Genomic DNA, 21,939 nt, shown 5'->3' with positions numbered 1-21,939 from the left:
GAGTTTTGAACCGGCAGTGATGATGGTATATATCATTACCGATTCTAGCCTTGAACCGACAGTGAAAATTCAACTATCGCTGCCGATTCTAGCCATAAACCTGACAGTGATAATCTAACTATCATTGTCAGTTTAAGGCTAAAATCAGCAGTGATAATCTATTCACATATATAAAAATACTCTATCATAAACTCTTCATCATAGGGATCCACTAAATCTCAAACTTATACGGAGACCCGCATGTCGAAATATTCGAGGTAGAGTATTTTATATGGTAAAATATCTGTTTTGTATCTTGCGGCATCCAGGTGACAACAATACATCTAAATGCATGGTCAAAACATGTCACACCCGGTTTTAAGATCAAACCGAATGTAAACTACATGTATGACAAGATCAAGTTATATACACGTAGTGACGTCATAAGTGAGTAGCAGACACAATATTCATTATTATAACGTTACTTTATTACATCAATGACCCAAGAGTCTAAAAGAAGATTACAAAGCAATGGAAATAAACTTAGCACGACACCTAACTCCACAGGCAATCGATCAAAAAGTCGATTGCCTAGAATTTAGCTCCATCTTCTGGAAAGTCCTCGTAGTCTTCGCCTTCTGAGAAGCAACAAGATTATGGTAGAGAGAGCAAACGTGAGTATATGGAATACTCAGCAAGTGTGGAAAAAATATGATATATGGGCCAAAAGTCAAGATAGGCTTAACTTAAGGGTTTATTTGTATAAATGCTATTTTAGTAGTAAAACAGTTATAAAAGCAATCTATTTTCTATGTGAATGATTCTTTAAGACATGAGCCAAAGTTCCGACCACCTTGCTCTACAATCGAGGTTTCAACCACCTTTAAACAAAGCTAACTTGAATCACAGTTCCCACCAAATCCAACCCAAAACTAACCCAGAACCACCCGACTAAACATGTGAAGAGTCCATACCGCTCATGACCATGAGCACGGCTAATATATCAGTTTTCACTCTGTAGAGGTCGTATACTTTACCCACAAGACGTGTCCTCCGTCTTGCCCATGTTGATCAAACACTTACACACTTCCAAGGTGTGCGGCCAGGATTCCACTCCAAAGTCTTTCCAACGCTTCTCTCAGCATATGACAATCCGCTGAGGTTTCACCGCCATACATAAGTGAAGTACACCATCCACCCTAAAAGCCCCCTCTTGCGCCTTACGGTTCCAGAAAGTACACCCTTTCATTCTCGTATTGTCACAATTATTCTTGAGGTTTTCCAACGCCTCTCTCAGCACATGATAATCCGCTGAGGTTTTACCGCCGTACATAAGTGAAGTACATCCTCCACCCTAAAAGCCCCCTCTTGCACCTTACGGTTCTAGGAAGTACACCCTTTCATTCTCGTATTGTCACAATTATCTTCACATTGGTTTAGATCTACCTATTATCACAATTATCTTCACATTACATTCTTAAGCGCAATTGAAAAGGGGAGAGGAGATGAGGAGGGCGCGCAGCCGTGCGTTGGCTAGGGAGAGGCTGAGCATAAGGGGTAGAGGTAGCTGCAGTAGAGACGGTGAGGGCACCAGCCGACAGTGATATCTGAACTATCACTGCCAGTTCTAGCCATGACCCGACAGTGATAGTTTATCAAGTACACTACTGGTTCGTGTTATGAACTGGCAGTAATAATGGGTATCACTGTCAGTTCATGTGACGAGCCGACATCGATATTGGATGATAGCATATCTTAAAAAATCATAACTTTTTCACATGAAGTTGGATAGAGAAAAACTTTGTATGAAAATTGTAGCCCTCGACGAGATCTACAACTTTAAAGTTGAAAACTTTTTAATTTAAAGTTATTTAAATACCAAAATAATCTTAACAAAGTTTTATTTGTTGTTGATGATAGCTCATCTTAAAAAAATTTATAGCCCTCGATAAGATCTACAACTTTGTAGTTGATCATTTTTTATTTGAAATCATATAGATGCACAAATAAATGTATAAACTAGTACAAAGGGAGTCACATACCTTACCACAAACTTTTAGCCTAGATCTAGTGTAAAACACTAAAACACTAGTAGGAATTATTGAAAAAGACACACATAGAGCCACAAAGTTAAAAACTGTAAATTAAAAAAAATTATCATGATTTTGGTAACTCAAATTGATAAAATGTCTGCGCAGGACTAACATTCAGACGTAGTACTATATCTCCAAAAAATTTCAGATAAATCGGAGAAGGTCAATTTTCGACCAAAAAATTTAGAGGTCCTATCGAGAGGTTTTCAAGTCTTTTTTGGGTCAAGAAAGGTACAGGTCTAAATATGTGTTTTTTTATGCACCTCCTCGTTAACTTTGAAAGTAGATGTCGAATATAAATCAGACTCCGTATACAAAAGTTATGGCTATTTTACGGAACAATGCACAGATTGGACACAAATTTTTTCATATGGAGTTGGATGAAGAAAAACTTTACATGAACATCGTAGAACTCAACGAAATGTACAACTTTGTAGTTGATAACTTTTACATTTAAGATCATTTAGATGTCCAAATAGTTATTTAAATATTCGATCAGAAGATATCAAAAGGATTGATTTTGCTATTATACTCACGAACGAACGATAGCTGAGATGGTTAGAGGGGTCACATGCGCGCACCTGCTGTGAGGTCGTGAGTTCGAGTCTTGGTTGCCGTATGCGAGTGAAAATTACGTGACTTGTGAATGGTTGGGTGCGGCCAGGTGAGCAATGACTGGCTGGGTGCCTCTGATCGTTATTTTTTTATTGCTTTTTTCGGCCTAAAAAAGTCGAATCAGGGTCCAACTATCACTGGCGGCTAAAGTCTTCAGCCGTTAGTGATAACTCTTTCACTGTTGATCCCTAGGCCGGCAGTTATAGTCCAGGACTATCACTGTCCATTGCACACTGCTTGCTCTAAAACCGGCAGTGAAGGATTTTTTTTTGTAGTAGTGGGTCACTTCGACCGTCACTACACCTTGGGAGCGGCTTCTTGAGATTGAGAGCACACTATGGGCTCAACGGATGATGGCCATGAGGTGGCTCGAGTGGTCGTGAGGTGGCTATGGCTCAGAGGACGCGTTGAAGCCGGGCACAAGGGGTAGAGGTGGCCACAGTGGAGACGGTGACCACCGCTCTACTTCGACTGATACTACCCCTCGGGAGTGGCTTCAGGAGATTGGAAGCGAAGTGAGATTACTGCAGCCGAGGGAGATGGTTGGCTCTATTTATAGAAGAATATACATTGTTTTTTATCTGCTAGACTTTTTGTATGCAACAAGTAAATAATGCTCCAAATATCTAGGCACTGATCTCATAAGTAGCCTGTGAAGTTTGTGCCACTCCCCTAACGAACTTCAAAATAATGATGAATGGTTTTAAACCAAAATTCAAAAGTGATCTGAGCAATACTCTAAATGCTTCTCATTGCAAACTTGGACTGGCCAACATTCAAGTACGAAGGATGATGTTCAATTTAGTAACCAAGTAACCAACCTTGTATTCGACCAAGAACAGCTTCACTTGCTAGTGCACCAACAACAAAATTCATGGGGTCATCAGGTGTTGATGCTCGATCATCTCTTGACGAATCTGAGTAATAAGATGGTTAAAATGTACACATGCTCTAAAAAAGCAAAGATTGTACATGATGCCTCTTAATCTGATTATTTTAGTTGTACATAATTATTTGATTGAACTCTATTTATGCTGTTTATCAATTTGTCTTTCCCAATATTTACGAACCCTTTTTAGTAGTTTTTACTTGCATGCTGTCGTCCTCGTCTTCCCTGCGCAGCAAGGTTTGCTCGCCATGACTGGAAGAATGAACTCGCCCTTCTTTTTCTTTCACATTGATCAATTCTATCATCATAAATGGCAATCCTAATGACATAGTCATACTATGCAGGACAAATTATAGTAGACACGATATGACAAGTAGTTTTTCCAAATGAACATCTAGATGTACTTCTGTACTACATCTAGATGCATGATGAATTCAGAGTAGATACTATCATGAACTCTGAAGAAGCAATGCACAGGTTGCATTGAATTATCAGTTCCCGATCGATATCGGCATGTTTCTGTTTGGATTGGTTCGTTTTGGATATTTTGCATTCCTGAGTTCATTCCCATTTCCGATTTTTTCGTTTTTGATTCTATTTTCGAGAGAAAATATGAAAGTGAAAACAGGTAAGGGGTTTTTTCCGATTGTTTCTGTCCGTTTTCATCTCTACAGGGATGACCCTTTTTTAAGCAATGCTACCATCCTCCCTAACTATTCTCTCTCTGTACAAGTGTCCATGCATTCACCATCATCCAAAATCCCCAACCCAAACCACTAATTACATGATTAATTCTTTCTAAACTTAGCTATGCATGCATTCTTGAATATCAGAGGGTCACCTGCCAAAAAAAAGGCAACGACCAACCCATTAACATTGGCGTACAATGTAAAAAAATCAAATCACAAAATTTTGCATCTTGACAGGTTTTGTACATGAAGAAAAAGCGTTTGTAATATGAAGTCTCAAAAAAAAATTTCTTGATATTCCTATGATTCAAATACCCTAATTAATTCAAATATTTCAGTCATAAACTTAAGTAAAAGCTCATGTGATTGCTTCATTGTCGATTTTGAAATTTAGTACCAAATTCGAAGTATTGCAACCATTAGAAATATTAACCATTAGATCAAGCCACAATGTACGGTTCACATTAACATGGAGTACCCTAAAATCTGCCTTCTTTTAAAATATGATCGGAACTAGCAAGACTGAAACTCTCCGAATTATGTATGTTGATGTTCGAGGCTGTTGAAATCGTGATTGAAATTATCTTGCGCTTACCTGAAACCCCACGAATCCACCTGGATTTCTCTCCGAAACTCACCTAGTCGAGAATTGAGACAAAATGCTACCGGTGGCTAGCCTCCTGCCTTTCCACACCCTGAGCTTTCGGTCACCATCCAATCCTCATCCATCTGCTCAATGTTATGCAAGTTTCTACTTCCACGTATACAATGTACGCCACTGGTTTTGTCTCTATCATATACAACAACTCTTGAGACACGACATCTTACGTGCAGAGAATGGAAGCCAAAATTGATGGATCCATTTTATCTTCTTCTTAGGAACTGCTCCCTTCAGTCTTGAGTTGCTTGCCTCCGTGCGCACGGGACAAGAAGGCAATTCAACTTTGCTTTTTGAAGTAGTTGCCCCTTTGTATGTTTATCTATTTAATATTAACACAACCAATAATGGTCATTTGATAGGGAAAAAGTACCTACAAGGTCCAAATGCAAGTATGTCTGCGGATCAAAATCAAGTTTCTAAACATGATATTTGTTGTATACCAGAGTGGAACAAGTGCAAAAAGCATATCTACTTTAACATACAAGAACAGGATTAGATGATAATGTATATATTCACAGAAAGATATATACCATTGGTGTGCGCGCAATCGCCACTGCAAAATACATTTTATGGACGCTATCTCTTTTCAACACAATGCGCTTTTGGTCACCATCCAAACCTGATCTATTTGTTCAGTGTTATGTAAGTTTCGACTGCCACGTATACATGCACTCCACTAGTTTTGTATTCGTCATATACAGTAACTCTTGGGACGTGACATCTTACATGCAGAGAATGAAAGCCAAAATTGATAGATCCATTTATCTTCTTAGGAACTACTGCCTTGGATCTTGAGTAGATACAAAATGCATATTTATTTTAACATACAAGGACAGAATTAGACGATATATTCACTGAAATAGAGATATATATACCATTGGTGCGCGTGCAATCACCACTGTAAAATACATTTCATGTTGTAGATGTCCAGCGCAAATTATATCTCTTTTCAATCCGCACCAACATCTCTAACGACATCTCATCATTAGCCAATGCACATATGCGCGTTATACTATTATAGTCAACAAGATGATGCATGAAAATTTTGAATTATAGTCACCAACCGGATAGTGCAATATATCATGTATCATGTTCCAATATATTCTTAAATAAATGAATATCTTTACATCTTTGTTTTTTGCCTTCTCTTATCTGATTGGTCCAAAAATACATAGTAAGCTGATGCTAGAGAGTAAGACCTCGGGTTCTTTAGTTGAATCCACAACTTAGCCACAGCAGGATGCTGACCTGGTGTGATCTACATCTGATTCATCGTAGTTCTTGCTATTCGCACTACTGCAAAAAACACATATTGATGTATCAGTGTCGGTTGGTAATACGAACCGGCATTGATAGTCTGTTTTAGTGTCGGCTCTTAACACCTCGATTATTGTTCGCGTGTGGAAACTTGAGAACTGACACTGATACATCTTCAGTTCTGATTCTTATACAACCGGCACTGATATGCCACTACTTTTAACTAGTTCTGTAATAGTGTCGGAATTTTTCATGACCATTTGCTGCACACTTGATATATCCACGTGCGGATTTTTTCGCTGAGTAGAACTACGGAATTATATTTCCACATCGGAGAGTAGTTTTCAGCTTCACCTTTTACCACCGGACACTAGTTCCAGACAATGAGAGACCCTGGCCTGCGGCTGCTCATGGGATGCTCCTTGTGGATAGGCATCAAGTTATTGCCCACTTGCTTTGGATGCCTCTGGCCCAGTTCTGCCTAATTCCCTTGTCTCAATCACCACCCAAAGAATTTTGCTTCATTTCTTCTCTTATCCTTGGTAAATCAGTACAACTCCTCAGGCCAACTTCAACAAGAAGAAGAAGAATCCGGAGGCGGCGCCGCAGGGATAGCAAGCAAAGATACACAAGCTTTGTGACTACAAACAATGCTTCAGTGTTTCAAAAAAATGATGAGGCTCTAATCATCCCTTAGTGACCCTACTTCACAAAAAAGATTGAAGTTGCACTGCCTTGTCAATCGTTTTGTCTAGATTTGGCCGACCAACTAAAAGGAATTAGTATCGATACAGGTATAACTGTCCACCGACCGATAACAGGTATATGCCGACAAAAAAAATTCATATGTTTCTACTCTTTTTCGTGAAAATTATGAAAAATAACCGGTATGAAGTATAAGTTAAAATTGCATTATTAAAGATGATAATTTAGATAAAAATTTAGTGTATTCGGAACCGCTGGTTTTAAGTTGATACTCCACTAAGCGGACCTAATCAATCTCAACTCAGCCAGGTTTTACTTCTACGAAACATTTGGAGCCGAAAACTGGGGCATATGTTGCAAAATCACTTTGTCGAGCTATCCATGATCAGGTCAAATCTTTAGCTCCAAATCTGTGTGCTTTTATTTCAGAAGAAGATGCCCAGATCTGTGTGCCCATCGCTACCCAACGGCACCATTTGTGGCAACAAAAGCCCGCCCTCTCCTTTTGCCATCCATGAGCAGTGAGCACACCAAATCACAATTAGTTAACCACTTAATTATCGTTCTAATCACTTACATAATCAAGATCTGGGCATTCCAGACCACCAATCCAAGCCCCACCATTACGCCCCAAATCCCATTATTATTCTCTCCTCGCACCAGCACAGCGACGAGACGAGCTCAGCCAAGAAACGCGCGCCACTAGGCTGCTCTTCGCAACTTCGCTTTGCTTTGCTTGGAGTGTGGCATCCGAGCTGACGAGCGGCATGTCCACGGCGGACGCGTCCGGGAATCCTCCGCCGCCGGCGGGACACGGCGGGTGCTGCAGCTCCGGCTCGACGCTGGAGCTGGTGGGCGCGTTCACGGCGGTGTGCCTGGTGCTGTACGGGGTGATCCTGTACATGAACTACCTGTACGTGCGGTGGAGCGGCCGCGACGGCGTGCACCGGACGGGCTCCGGCGCGGGGCTCCCGGTCGGGAAGAGGCCCGGCGGCGGGGGCATCGACAAGGCAGCACTGGCGGCCATGCCGGTGCTCAGGTTCAAGGCGGACGCGCACGGTGGCGAGGCGGCGGACTGCGCGGTGTGCCTGGGCGCCATGCAGGACGGGGACGCGGTGCGCGCGCTGCCCGGGTGCGGCCACGCGTTCCACGTCGCCTGCGTCGACGTCTGGCTCTGCGCGCGCGCCACCTGCCCCGTCTGCCGCGCGCGCCCCGCGCTGCCGCCGCCGCAGCAGGCGCCCAAGGCCGGCGCCAAGGCGGCCGGGCCGGCCGGCCGTCAGCTCGACCTGGAGAGCCAGGTATAGCACGCGCGCTCGCGCTGATTTTGCTGTGTGCAAACTGCAAAGGTAGGTAGCTCTTGCGTTTTGTCCTCAGTCCGCTGTCTTCTTCTTCAGTTCTTGGGGAGAGTGAATGGATGATTAGATAGATAGCATCCGAGTACATAATTTTGGTGTTAATCTCCTTCGACTGGGATTGGCAATGTTTGTGCTACTGCCATGGCATGTATAAATTCTACTTGTAACATTCACTTGCTATTGTGCATTGGTGGCCAGTGAAAGCTTCTCTGAAATCAGTTTGTACTGGAACCCTGTTCCTTTTTTCCTTATCTGAAGAGTACCAATGTCCAATTACCACTCCACTATGAATCAACCAAGCAGTTAGCAAGCTAATTGCATCCTGGACAAGCAGGTGGATGGTTGATGCAATGCCCGGGTGAAGGGGACATTGCGACACCATTGGCTGTCGAGCGATCTGCTCGCCTCACCGGAGTTTTGTGTTTTATTTTCTTTTATTTTCGCAGGCTATTGTATTCTGCTTTTAATATAAATAGGCGTCGGCACTAGCACAGCGACATCAAATGTTAGTTTTAACAAGCGTACGTCATAGAATACTTGATCATTATCGACAAATCAGACTTTCGCCACAAACTTTTTGGCTGGACTACGTTTTGCACTGAGTCCATTATTTTTGGAGAAGAAAATTCCACGAGTGTTTTTTTATTTGAAACAATAGCTCTTTTCTTACGGCTATTCGATCAAAGATTTTAAGTTTTTAACACAGGACTAGGGGTGGCAATGGACCTGAAGTTTAATTTATATATTATAGCTTCAAATATGAAGTAGTCATTCGCTTGCGTACACTCGAACTGAAACTTGAATCTTCATATTAAAACTTAAGCTTCGACAGTAGGAAAAATAATACCTAAATAGACTTTCTTAAGGTGGGAGAAATTCATATTAACATTTCGAATGAGGCCGGGTTAGGATTTCAACTCCAAGTGGCGACAATAAAAAAGAAAAACATGTTTTGGAGTGCTATTCTGATATTTCTTTTTTAAAGCAATACAAATCTATTTGTTGTAACAATATTATTGCATCCAATGGCTCAATACCTTTATCCACACGGCAAGGATGAACCGTGATGGATACGTAATTTATCTGCTTGTCAGGTGTTGATTTAACTCCAGCGTTTACTTACCCCTATCATGTTTCGTTTCTCTTAGCCATCGAGCTACACATCAATACAGGCCTGCTTCTATATTCCTTGTGGTAAAACAGAGTCAACCAAGGGTGAAGTTAGAACCAAATTGACGGTGATGCACCGCATCATAGTACATCTAATAATATATACAATTATAAAGTAATATAGTGATCATTATAAACTAATTACTACTAAAGTATTGTTTTAATCGGGTACATGTGCACCACTGTAGCTACACTTGGCATCGCCCCTGGAGTCAACATCTACCACACCAAGAAAGCAGAATTCAGATGCCCATCTTTTTAATTCTAAGTAATTACTAAGAAAGGTTTCCCTCCTCTAATACAGTAGTATCTCCTTTCCTTTGTTGGGGACAGTGTTTTGACGACTAATGCCCAATCAGGTGCTTATCTCTCTCCACTTTGTGCTCATGGATGTTTGTACACCGCTGCCGTGGCTTTCCACTTTTCCAGGCTCGTTTAACTTACCTAGTGGCCATTAATAATATCACAATCGCCAGTTTGATCCCACCTGAAAAAGGTGAGAACCAACCATAGACCAGTAGATCCATAATTGACACTCTTATAATTTTGACTCTATTAGAAGCCTTTTAATTTCTTATTACATAAAGGCACACACATGTGCATCCACATGGTATAGCACAAACGCGCCACGTTCACACACTCACAAGTGCACCATACTGAATACACTTTTACGCATGTGAAAAAAATAGGGAGCATGATATGAAACCTTGGATGAGTAGAGTAGTGCTCACATGCCTTTAATCCGTGGCACTAAGAGGAGATTCCCCACTCTGATAGTAGAAAAAAAAAACTCCACCTGTTTGTTTTTATTAGATGTTATTGACTTTTCGTCGTACACATGACTGTTACTTTTCTAGCTTTAACTAATATGTTAATAAAGTGATATTATTATGAAAGTAATTCTAATAGAAGAACCTAGTACTTACTCTTATCCAAAATGTAAGCTGTTCAAACTTCCTTGTAGTTCACCATTAATATATAAAAGTTACAAAAGATTTAGAACACATGACTGATGTTACTAAATCATCATGCAAAATACTTTCATAATGTATAATTAATCTTCATTTGTTAAGTAAGATGTTTTTATAGAAATTTTTAGTCAAAGTAAGTTTATACTAGGGATTTCAATTTCGTTTTATAATTTTTTTCACCGGCGAAAAGAGCGAAATTCACGAAATTTTGCCAAAATTTTGTCCATTTTCATCCTCTGCTCTGTGGGTTACACATGTCAATGAAATAAAATTATGAAATTTGATATTTTGTTTCCCTCCGAAATTTATAAATTTCATAAGCTTTCACAGAAATTATTTAATCCCTAGTTCATACCTCTCTGCTTCACTGAAGTACTCCTGTCTTGTGTCTTGCAGAAGAGAGCTGATGAGGGCATCTCTAATAGTTGGAGATAGCTACTATCTTTTTGCTAACAAAGCACACTTCTCAATGTTGTGTTTAGCACGTTTTATCATATCTTACAGAGAAGAGAGGGAAGCAAATACTAATTTTTAAGAGGAAAGATGAAGAATCCGTACTTGCAAATTACCTTAACAATTCTCGTCTCTGTAAGGTATATAAAATTGTAAACGAAAGTATCTATATAAATTTGAGAAATATATTCTCTTAGCTGAGATATAGTAACTATCTAATCCATTGGAGATGCCTGATTGGATTTGAGCTTTGCCAATTGCCGTACATGTCTTTGTCACCGATGGGCACCAGCATCGGCATCTCACGTGGCGCAAATACTCGGAAGTCTCCAACACCGAGCAGAAAGTTTCGAAGCTTCCCACCCGCGTGTGGTCTCCTAGTAAATTTTTAGTTTTTTAGAAAAACAAAATCTCTCATATCCTACTTTTCAACTTCTAATTTATTTTAATCACAGTCATTTCTTCGATCAACCAAAAGCCATCAAAAACCAAGATCAAAAGTCAACCCTTTTGAATAGTTTTTTTTCATACAAAACCAAAAACTATTCAAATGGCTGACTTTTAGCTTCAGCTAAAGATGTCTAAATGAATCGTGTCTACTGGGCCGGCCCAAGGCACAACATTGTAGACACGGCCCAGGTACGGTACGGTTCGAGTCGAGACAGGTCGAGCCAGCACGGCACGAGGCCACGGGTCGTGCTTGGGCCGAGCGCGCGGCACGGCGGGCCGGCACAGGCATGGCCCAACTCAGGCCGATACGGCCCGGCACGCATATGCCCGGTTATTTTTTATTTTTTTTAATTTTGTAGCTATTTTATCTATTTTTTATATTTTTATCTATTTTTATATATTTTTTTAATTTTGTGGCTATTTTTTTTATGTTTTCGAGCTGACTGTGTCAACGGGCCGTCCGTGGCACTGTGCCCACCGGACCGATCGTGCCCGTCTGATCGAAATCGTGCCCGGGCCGATCCGGCACAGCACGGTCATTGACGGGCCGTGCCGTGGGCCGAGCGGGAGGCACGCGAGCCGGCACGGCACAGCCCGTTACAGTAGATGGGCTGTTCGGGCTGTGTCGAGCTAGGCATGTACCGGGCTAGCCCGAATGGCCCATTTGGCCATCTTTAGCTTCAGCTTCTTGTGGTTTTTAATTGACCGAGTAAGTATATGTAGACTGAAATGAATTATAAGCTAAAAATCAAGTTAAGACTAGTTTTTTGCCTATGCTTTGCACGTGGCGAGAAACATGGCAGGACACAGGACGCTGCAGGGCGGGACCGTGTGTGAAGGCACGGAACGTGGGCCCACGTGGAAGACGCGAGCGTGCGGGACAGGTGGACGGCAGACCACACACGATAATAGGAAATTAGCAAATATTTTAAGTAGGAGAGAAATGTTTTTTTGATTTTTATATGTTAAGAAGCTAAAAATTCATTATAAAAATCAACAAATAAAATTCAATAGTCAAAACTAATTTCTCAAATAGTCAGAAACTCTAAAATCACAGATTAAAAATAGTTTTTATGACTTTTGATATGCTGAGAAGCTAAAAATTATTATAAAAATAATGAATAAAATTTAACAGGCACGACTACTTTCTAACCAATCAGAAACTCTAAAATCACAGTCTAACTAAACATGACCTAAATATAGCTTCTGACTTAAAAAAAAAAACTATCTAAAAGACCCAAATCTCAAACAGATGCCATACCCTCCGCTTCCTAAATCCCCGGAAACTTGAACGAAACCCATGGATTCCACATTCCCTCCCTCCCTCCCTCCGAAGCCCCCAAATTTCAGAGCCATGGCCTCTCCCACCTCCCCCTGATCCATTTACAAATACCAGAGCTACCTCCTGCTCCTCCATCCCATCTCAAATTCTCCGCCGCCAGATCACCTCTTGTCCTCGCTTCCAGCCGAACTCCGTAGCCCGTAGGGATCCGTCCCCTCCTAGATGGCCGTTCTTGGCGCCGGCTGCGTCCGCTGCGGCGACAAGGAGAACATGCCGCCACCTGTTCGGCCGTAGGGGACCCCGCAGCACTGCCGCCGCAGGAAGTGCCGGGGGGCGTGCGAGCTGGAGCTCCAGCTGCGGTCGCGGTGAGGCAGGGGAGGTGCTCGCTCAGGAAGGAGTTCAGACAGCGGCGGCCGGTGGGTGGAGCTCTTCGCCGGGAGATTGAGGCAGCAAACGGCGGTGGCACGGCATTCTTTGTTCTTTCCAAAAAAAAAAAAAAAATCCTTTTCGTTTCCTCCTGCAACGCGCGATTAAGCGATTGCCTGTTGGTTTAGTTGATTCGGCGCAATGAATTGTTGCCACAGATAGTTAGGATTAGGGCGAGAAATTTCAGTATTTGCCACCCAATTCGCGTGCCTCTCTGAAATTGCCATCCAATTCGCGTGCCTTTCAGAATATAACACCGGGTACACGAATTTTTTCAGAATATGACATCCGCGCCAACACCTTTGGCGCGGAGGTGCTCTCTCCACCGGGCCAGACCATTATGCCCCTGTGTACTGTGTAATACCCGCGCCAATGGCGTTGGCGCGGACCCTCCCGCGCCAAACTGCTTGGCGCGGAACCTCTATGTGTTCGAGAATGCTGTGAAGAACTTGTTCCTACAGAGAATGTTCCGTGCCAAGCAGTTTGGCGCGGGAGGGTCCGCGCCAACGTCATTGGCGCGGGTATTACACAGTACACATGGGCATAATGGTCTGGCCCGGTGAAGAGAGCACCTCCGCGCCAAAGGTGTTGGCGCGGATGTCATATTCTGAAAAAATTCGCGTGCCCGGTGTTATATTCTGAAAGGCACGCGAATTGGATGGCAATTCCAGAGAGGCACGCGAATTGGGTGGCAAATACTGAAATTTCTCGATTAGGGCAGATGAATTCTCGAAATGGAAATTGATTGGGTTGGATGGAAACATTGAGCTGAGTTCTTGACTGTGCTTGAGCCTTGTCAGCTCAGCACATCGTGACGACCTTCTGCATGCGAGCAGTTTGATGGACGGAACGCCATGCCTGGCGAGCACGCTTCGTCTTCCGGTTGCTGCGAGCAACTCTGATCAGTGACAGCGTCAGCGTTTCATAGTGTGCTCTACAAACTCCACTCAAGTGTGTGCGCCTGCAGTATTGGTCCATCGATGCAGCGTCTGCATTTCATAATTTCATAATGTGTTGCTCGGTTGCTCCCTTTCCTCGCACTGCTTCAACTATTCTGAATTTTCACCTTAAACTGCGACTAAATGGAAACTGGCAAACTGCTGGAAGAAGATGATGCTGTCGCTCACAGTCACAGGTCAGGTCCATGCCTCTGCTCTGTGAGGCTTTTTCAAGGGTTTGGCTGTCTCAATGTAGCGCACCTGCGCCATTCCGTTCCACTTCTCTTCCATTTACAAAAACCTAGGTGAAAGTTCTCAAATTTTCCAACTGACAACCTAAAACCCCTCATAATTGTAACGCACCCAAGTCTCTCATATCGAACCAAATTGCTTGTACCTCTTGAACACTAGTATCAGGAATAGGCTAGTTCGCACATCCACATGTTCCACGATAGCATCATTTACATACATCAACGTTGTTAGTTAATCGATTTTTGCTGCAGTTAGTCCGGGTCTTAGGAAGTTTCAGTTAGTTAGCTTGGTCTGAGTCTGTTGAGCAGAGGCCACGGATTGTGCGGTTCGTGCGCGTCACTTGCCTCCCGATCCCAATTCGCCGATTCATGGTTGTGCACGTTGTTCCGTTTTGCATAATAAATAGAAGAGGAAACATGAAAAGGCTGCAGCAGTTCGTAGCGCAAAAACCTCTCTGAACTTATTCAGTTTCGTCAGGTACTGTAGCTGAATCTAAATCCGTCTGATTTTCGTCAGACGAGCGAGCTGAGTGAATTCAATCCGGTTGCTTCCAACAATGTTAAGAGTACATAATTTATTATTACATCATGATGGTTTAAAGCCAAGTACACGGCCGACCGGCCAAAAGAGAACAAAAGAAAAAGGAAGCTAATTGGGCCACTCCATCACAGGCAATTCAGCAGTAGGTAGTAACTCCGTCTTCTATTCATCATCATCGTTCTCCGTCGGTAGAGTTTGGTTGGATGAATTAAGTTAGCTAGGATGGGATCATCTTAGATGTGATAGTTTTAGATGAGGTGGTATAAATAGATTATTTGTTTAGATGTATGGAACAGTATGAGACTGTATTCAGTTGGTTATATGTAATAAGGATAATTTGGTATGAGATTATGTTTGTTATCTTAAATAGGTTGATCTTGGATGAGTTATATAGGATGATAAAAAAATATATAAATAAAGTGTTACAAATAAATCTACTTTTTCATTATATAATATAGGACTGAAAATAATTTTAGAAATTAGTCCATCATATAAGAAAAATATTGTGTTATTTTTGAAAATTTATTTGGATCCCTAACAATTGGTAGAAGCTATAAAAGTAGCATTTTTTTAAGAATTTAGTTTAAATTGTACACAGATTTTAGTGAATCTAATTAAAATAGGTTGTCCATAGATTATAGAACACGTATAAAATTATTTAGCATTTTTAGTGTAATAAAAGATCACTATTTTGATTTTTAGAGCATCAGACGAACACTTAAAAAACCAGTACTCTTTATGCGGACTACTGGTCCTGCACGGAATGGTTTGTCCCATTTTCTTCTATCGACTCACATCTGTGGGTATATTCCGAGAATCTAAATTGACTCAACCTGGATAGTGTGAGGAACCGTCTAAACAGTATTTAAATTAATCATCAGAAAAATTATTATTTATAATCTAAACTCGACGATTAACCCGAATACCATTTCGGTAGTCCCGACACGTGTTTTATACCCAATGATCGGAACACATGCCTTCAATATAGTACATCACAACATAACTTAATAAAGAGTAAATAATAAACATTTATATTACAAATATTAAGCATGCAACTGATTCTAACAATTTATAACAAAAACGAGCTAAGAGGAGACAAAACCCATCAACTCTTAACTATCCAAAGATATACGCAGCGGAAGAAAACTATACAACAAAAGGATATGGAGCCACATACCCTTAGGCTCCATACCAAAACACTGAGTTTAGAGTAGAGTGTGCTACTCCTACCCGCCACCCTGATCGACAGGCATAAAATAACTAAACACCGCATCTTTCTCGCCGACCTGCGAACCTACGTTAACTTAAGGGCAGCACCCTGAGTACGAAGGTACTCGCAAGTCTTACATAATATAGAGCACGTATACATAGCTCGACTCCAAGGATCATGCATTAGCTAATAGCAAGGGTTAAACATGGTTAAGTGAATTAAAGCGGTAAGCAACCTAAACATATATGTGTGCAACTAACTTAACCAACATATATGAAACTACCCTGCACCACCAACCGAACATAAGTAAATGTAATCAGCATGTGAATCAAAAGTATAACAAGTACCAACTCTGACCACTCCCAAATATCTACCATGTCCATACCACCACCATAAACCCGAACCACAAATCCACGATGAAAACTCTATGACCGGGTACAGATGAAACAATAGCATGCCCATGACCGAGAGCGCGGCAGTTTAAACTGTTTATACACCCTGCAGGAGATACTCCTGGACCCACATGACACGAGAACCACTCAGCTTGTGCCACCAGTCAAAGTGCACACAAGGGGGTACTTGTGACAACATTTCCTAACCAGCCCCAATCGTGTGGGGCATGCATTGCTCGACGCGGCGATACTAGAACTACTCCCAGAGCAAACTAGTACCGCTTACAAGCCCGCCCACTCACACCATCAATGTTCATGCCCACAAAGCCACAGCTGCGAAGGTATTCAGCTCGCCTTACCATTAGATCGGCATGTGGTGAGTAAGGTAAGTGCTAAAGCCAACAACCCCGACGATTGGTTTTAAACGATGCAAGCTGTCTATAGTGCTCGGGTTTCCTCTCACGATCTGCCCCCTGGACTTTCCACCGAGGCAAACGACACCTCTAACATCGCCAACATCTCGTCTCATACTCACCACTCACCAACCATCTCACCATCAGCATGTATTTGTAATCATTAGTAATCCCTATGCTCGCGAACAACGGAAAACACCGTCGTTTGACTTCTACCGAAAGACCTAAGCATTGCTAAGCATGTATATCGTACTCATACCTAGACATAACTCCATCTCTAGGCTACAAGGAAATTACTTGAATAATTGACCAAGATAGAAAGATGCAATCGGCATAGGTTCTACCCAAGGGTACCCGACACATGCATACATATATAAGCATATTCATCAATTGAGACTTTCAAATTTGACTTGGGTGAAATATGTTAGTTGGTTGCCTTGCTGCCCTGGATCAGAAAGGTGGGGTGCGTCAGGATCGAACTCGACCTCCAGGATCATCGGATCGGTGTTCTCTAAAAAGAATAACACGTGCAATGCCATGAGTATGGAAGAAATACAACAATGCATGCCATAAGATGCGCAAAACATGCTAAAAGTGCAAACATGCGAGCTAGAACAAAATTGGCACTCAAACCAATTTGAAAAGTTGCCGAAAGTGCGGAACCTCCGGACATATGCGGACTATCCGCAAAATTATGCGGAACATCCGGATATTTGCGCAACTCAGGCAAACTCCGGACTATCCGGAGAATTCTCCGGATACTCCGGACATGTGCGGACCCTCCGGACTTTGTCTGGACACTCCGGACATTGACAGAAAATGTGTTTTCGCCGACTCGTTGATCGATTCAACTTGAACACTAGACACACTCTACCTAAACATGATCATACACTATATAAGGGGTTTAGATTCAATTAATTACGTAAAGATTGAAACCATTTCGATGACTCATTAAAACTCAGCGCGTATTTCATTAACCAACAGAATTCAAACACTTATCTCATGGCTTATAGTATTTTTAATGTGTAGAGCATGTTAATACAAGGCTAACAAAAGTGATTTTATAATTTTAGGACATGGCAACAACTAACCATGACCTAAACAAGCTAAAACACATTTAATTAACTCACTAATTCTCAAAAATATTTTCTGGAGTTCCAACATTTTTAACACGCGGATGAATTAATTATGAATTTTACAAGCCTCAACGCGCTTGATGAATAGTAACTACGGACCCTCCGCACTTTTGTGGACTATCAGCACTTTTTTGCGGAGGTTCCGGACTGCGGAACCTCCGGATAATTTTTCGGAGGTTTCAGACTTTCCAAAACTGCTCCTATTTGAGGGGAAACTTTGCCAAATCGATTTGCGATCTTTTCCACTCCAAATGGGGATATGTTTGGGAAAGTTTAGAGAGTCTAGAACTTAACTAACCACCTAGCAACTCAATTCCTAAATCAAATCTCATCTAAATCCTCATTTTGGTCCAAAACCTCAAAAACTCATGAACTTTGCTAAAACTCGAAATCGACCAACCAAACCACGAATTCTTGCCATGGGGGAGACTAAGAGACTTACTCAATGTGCTTGGGGAGTTGGGTGACCGCCGAGAAGTGGAGGAAATGGAGGGAAATCGAAGAACTCCGGTGTTCCTTGTGCTTCAACCAAAAACACCAAAAGACATCAAATCCGGTTTGAGTCTTTCAAGAAAACGAAAATGAATTGGATGGGTGAGTAGCTTATAAGCTCTAGAATGCAATGGTACCACATGCATACCTTCAATCCCTCTCTTGAGTTCGGATTTTGGAAGAAATGGAGAGAGGGCTTGAGAGGGGAGTGAAAGGGAGAGGGAGCTCGGGTGGGGACGTGAGGGAGAGTGAGGAGGAGAGAGAGTGGGTAGGTGGGGGTTGCCACTTGTGGGGCCCACGAGTTAGAGAAAGGAGTCCATTTTCGCTGCGAATTCAATCCTTTTCTCTCCCGGATTCTTTCTCTCATCCAAATGAATTGCATTAATATTCCGAATTATAATACGCAAAAATAAACATAATACTTAAAAAGTATGATTATGCTTAATTACGTGATTAAAAATTTTGGGACGTGACAAACCTCCCCCCTTAAAAAGAATCCCGCCCCGAGATTCGGTACGAGTCGGGGAAGAGCACGATGAGTTTAGGAACCATGCTGTGAGACATAGAATCCAATGCACATTTCCATTTAACAAGACGATGAACACCTACATGCGAAATGTTTCAACTGTGCAAAATTTACAACGACTTTTCCAAGCCTTCAAAGAGCTCGTGATACTCGAAGCGGATCTTATCCTCAGGCTCCCAAGTTGCCTCGTCTTTCGAGTTGTTGCCCCATTGGACTTTGATGAATTTGATAGAACTTTGCCGCGTCTTGCGCTCGGCTTCTCCCAAAATCCTTATCGGCTGCTCGCAATATGACAAATCCGGCTGCAACTCCTGAGGTGCAACATCAATGATCTCGGTTGGAACTCGGAGGCATTTCTTCAGTTGTGACACGTGGAAGACGTTATGCACGGCGGAGAGGGACGAAGGCAAGTCCAGTTGATATGCCACCTCTCCACGTCGAGCAACAATCTGAAATGGTCCCACGTATCGAGGCACTAACTTGCCTCGGACTTGGAATCGGCGAACACCCTTGAGCGGTGAAACCTTGAGATACACATGATCTCCAATTACAAACTTGAGGTCTCGGCGGCGATGATCCGCATAGCTCTTTTGCCAGGATTGAGCCATGAGAAGACTCTTGCGGATATTCAGAACATGATCTTCTGCCTCCTTGACCAAATCCGGACCTAGGAAAGCCCGTTCGCCGGATTCGGACCAATTTAGCGGCATTCGGCATCTCTGGCCATAAAGAGCTTCAAACAGCGCCATCTCAATACTAGCCTGGAAGCTATTGTTGTAAGAGAATTTCGCGAATGGCAGGTATGTCCCACTTCTTCCCATAAGTGAGAATACAAGCTCGGAGCATATCTTCTAGAATCTAGTTCACTCTCTCCGTCTGACCATTCGTCTGAGAGTGATACGCTGTACTATGGAAGAGCTCGGTTTCCATAGCTTCTTGGAAGCTCCTCCAGAAATGAGAGGTGAACTGCGTGCCTCGATCAGAAACGATCTTCTTCAGAACTCCGTGAAGGCACACAATTCGAGTGAGATACAACTCTGCATATTGCTTCGCATTGTACTGGGTCTTGACTGGCAAGAAATGGGAGGACTTAGTGAGCCGGTCCACAATCACCCATATGGAGTCATAACCATTCGAGGTCTTCGGTAAGCCGGTAATGAAATCCATGTCGATCTCCTCCCATTTCCAGGAAGGAATGGGCAAAGGCTGGAGTGTACTAGCGGGCCTGAGATGCTCGGCCTTCACTCGTCGGCAGACATCGCACTCAGATACATACCGAGCAATTTCTCGCTTCATGCAAGTTCACCAGAAGCGGGGCTTTAAGTCTTGATACATCTTCATGCTGTCGGGATGAATAGACAGCAACGAGTCATGAGCCTCATCAAGAATCTTCTTCCTCAAAGCCTCAACCTTCGGAACCATGAGACGGTTCACAAACCACAGAATGCTCTGCTCATCTTCAGAAAAGCATAAGGCCTGACCGATCTTCATCTTCTCTCGGATTCGGGCCATGCCTTTGTCATTCTTCTGAGCTGCCTTGATCTCATCTAGAAGAGTGGATTTGATCTCCAGGTTGGCAACAAATCCATCAGTGGCCATCTCAAGCCCAAGCCGATGGAACTCATCACACAGTGTGAGTCCCCAAGCGAGACTGTAAGACAATGGCAATGAGCTCTCCGACTCAAAGCATCGGCGACCACATTTGCCTTGTCGGGGTGGTAGTGCACCTCTAGCTCATAATCTTTGATCAGCTCGAGCCACCTTCGCTGCCTCATATTCAAGTCTGCCTGCGTGAAGATGTACTTGAGGCTTTTGTAATCCGTGTAAATTCGACACAAATTACCCATCAAGTAGTGGCGCCAGATCTTTAGAGCGTGCACTACAGCGGCAAGCTCCAGATCATGAGTTAGATAATTCTCCTCGTGGTGCTTCAACTGACGGGATGCATAGGCAACGACTCAGCCCTCTTGCATCAGAACACACCCGAGGCCTATGCCGGACGCTGCATAGGTGGAATGGATGGCTAAGAAAATTTGAGTGACGTGGCCTGCTGGTTGCGCCTAAAAATTTAGAATACATGTGCCTATTTTGTACCCCATAGATACAAAAAGGAAGTGTTCCTTTTAGATGAAAATGATGTTTCAACGAAACAAAAATGATGCACAATCAAACTTTCTAAACTTTGCATATTCATACACCTAACTAAACTTTTGATACTTTGAATGTAGATATCGAAATATATTCATATTCCTATGGAAGTACTTTCATGATATGATAAATTTATTGGGTTTTTTAGATACACTTCTCAGATCATCCATTAATTGATGTACATTGAGACGGAACATTTGAAAAATTGTATCGATAGATTTGTCTTAATTTTTTTTTTATAATCATAGAATTTAACCATTGTTTAAAAAATGTTTTATAGTAAAAATTATTAGTCAAAGTTGTGTTTTGGAGACACTGTCAACACCTAAATGTCACTTTTTTATATAAAAAAAACTCAACCAATCTAGTAGGAACTAAGTGGTATCGTAAATAAGAAAAAATAGGCACCTAAATTCGCTCAAAGCGAATTCGAATTTGGATGATCTAGGTATACATCCACACCCTCACCCTCAGTTCCTAAAGTCACTCTTTTATTCTTGGAAGAAGTATTATAACATAAGTTAGTTGTTAGAGTTGTCTTTGGACGTCCAGTACAACATATTAGTGAGCATGGAACTCTATAAGTTTATTATGGTTTTGAAAAATAATATACTCTAAAATAAAATAGAAAATGGTGTCCAAAGTTGCATTTTAGTGATCGTGAGCATCACCTTTTTTTCTGTTGCTATTTTGTGCATTTGTTAGCCTCCTCACGACTGTTTGTTGCTCCCTTCTGCTATCCCCTTCCTTCAAATCTCTTGCTCCCCTCTTGACGAGAAAGTAGGACCTGGTCATGGGAGCCTGGGACCCTTGCTTCCCTGCCCTGTGCATTGTCACCAAAAGGGACAAAGAATAAGCTAGCCTTTGCACTAATGACTCAAGAGCACATATAGATAG

The 21,939-nt window shown here is 42.2% G+C and overlaps 1 protein-coding gene across 1 annotated transcript; it reads left to right on the top strand.

Moving 5' to 3' along the window:
- The first annotated feature begins 7,282 nt into the window (after positions 1-7,282).
- LOC133920618 (E3 ubiquitin-protein ligase EL5-like) lies at positions 7,283-8,527 on the top strand. Its single transcript, XM_062365223.1, has one exon. The coding sequence runs from the start codon at positions 7,656-7,658 to the stop codon at positions 8,190-8,192; it is 537 nt and encodes a 178-aa protein (XP_062221207.1). The 5' UTR covers positions 7,283-7,655; the 3' UTR covers positions 8,193-8,527.
- The last annotated feature ends 13,412 nt before the right edge of the window (positions 8,528-21,939 follow it).

The sequence above is a fragment of the Phragmites australis genome, chromosome 6 (genome assembly GCF_958298935.1).
Source record: "Phragmites australis chromosome 6, lpPhrAust1.1, whole genome shotgun sequence".
Classification (NCBI taxonomy): domain Eukaryota; kingdom Viridiplantae; phylum Streptophyta; class Magnoliopsida; order Poales; family Poaceae; genus Phragmites; species Phragmites australis.
This window is presented reverse-complemented; position numbering and strand designations above follow the sequence as displayed.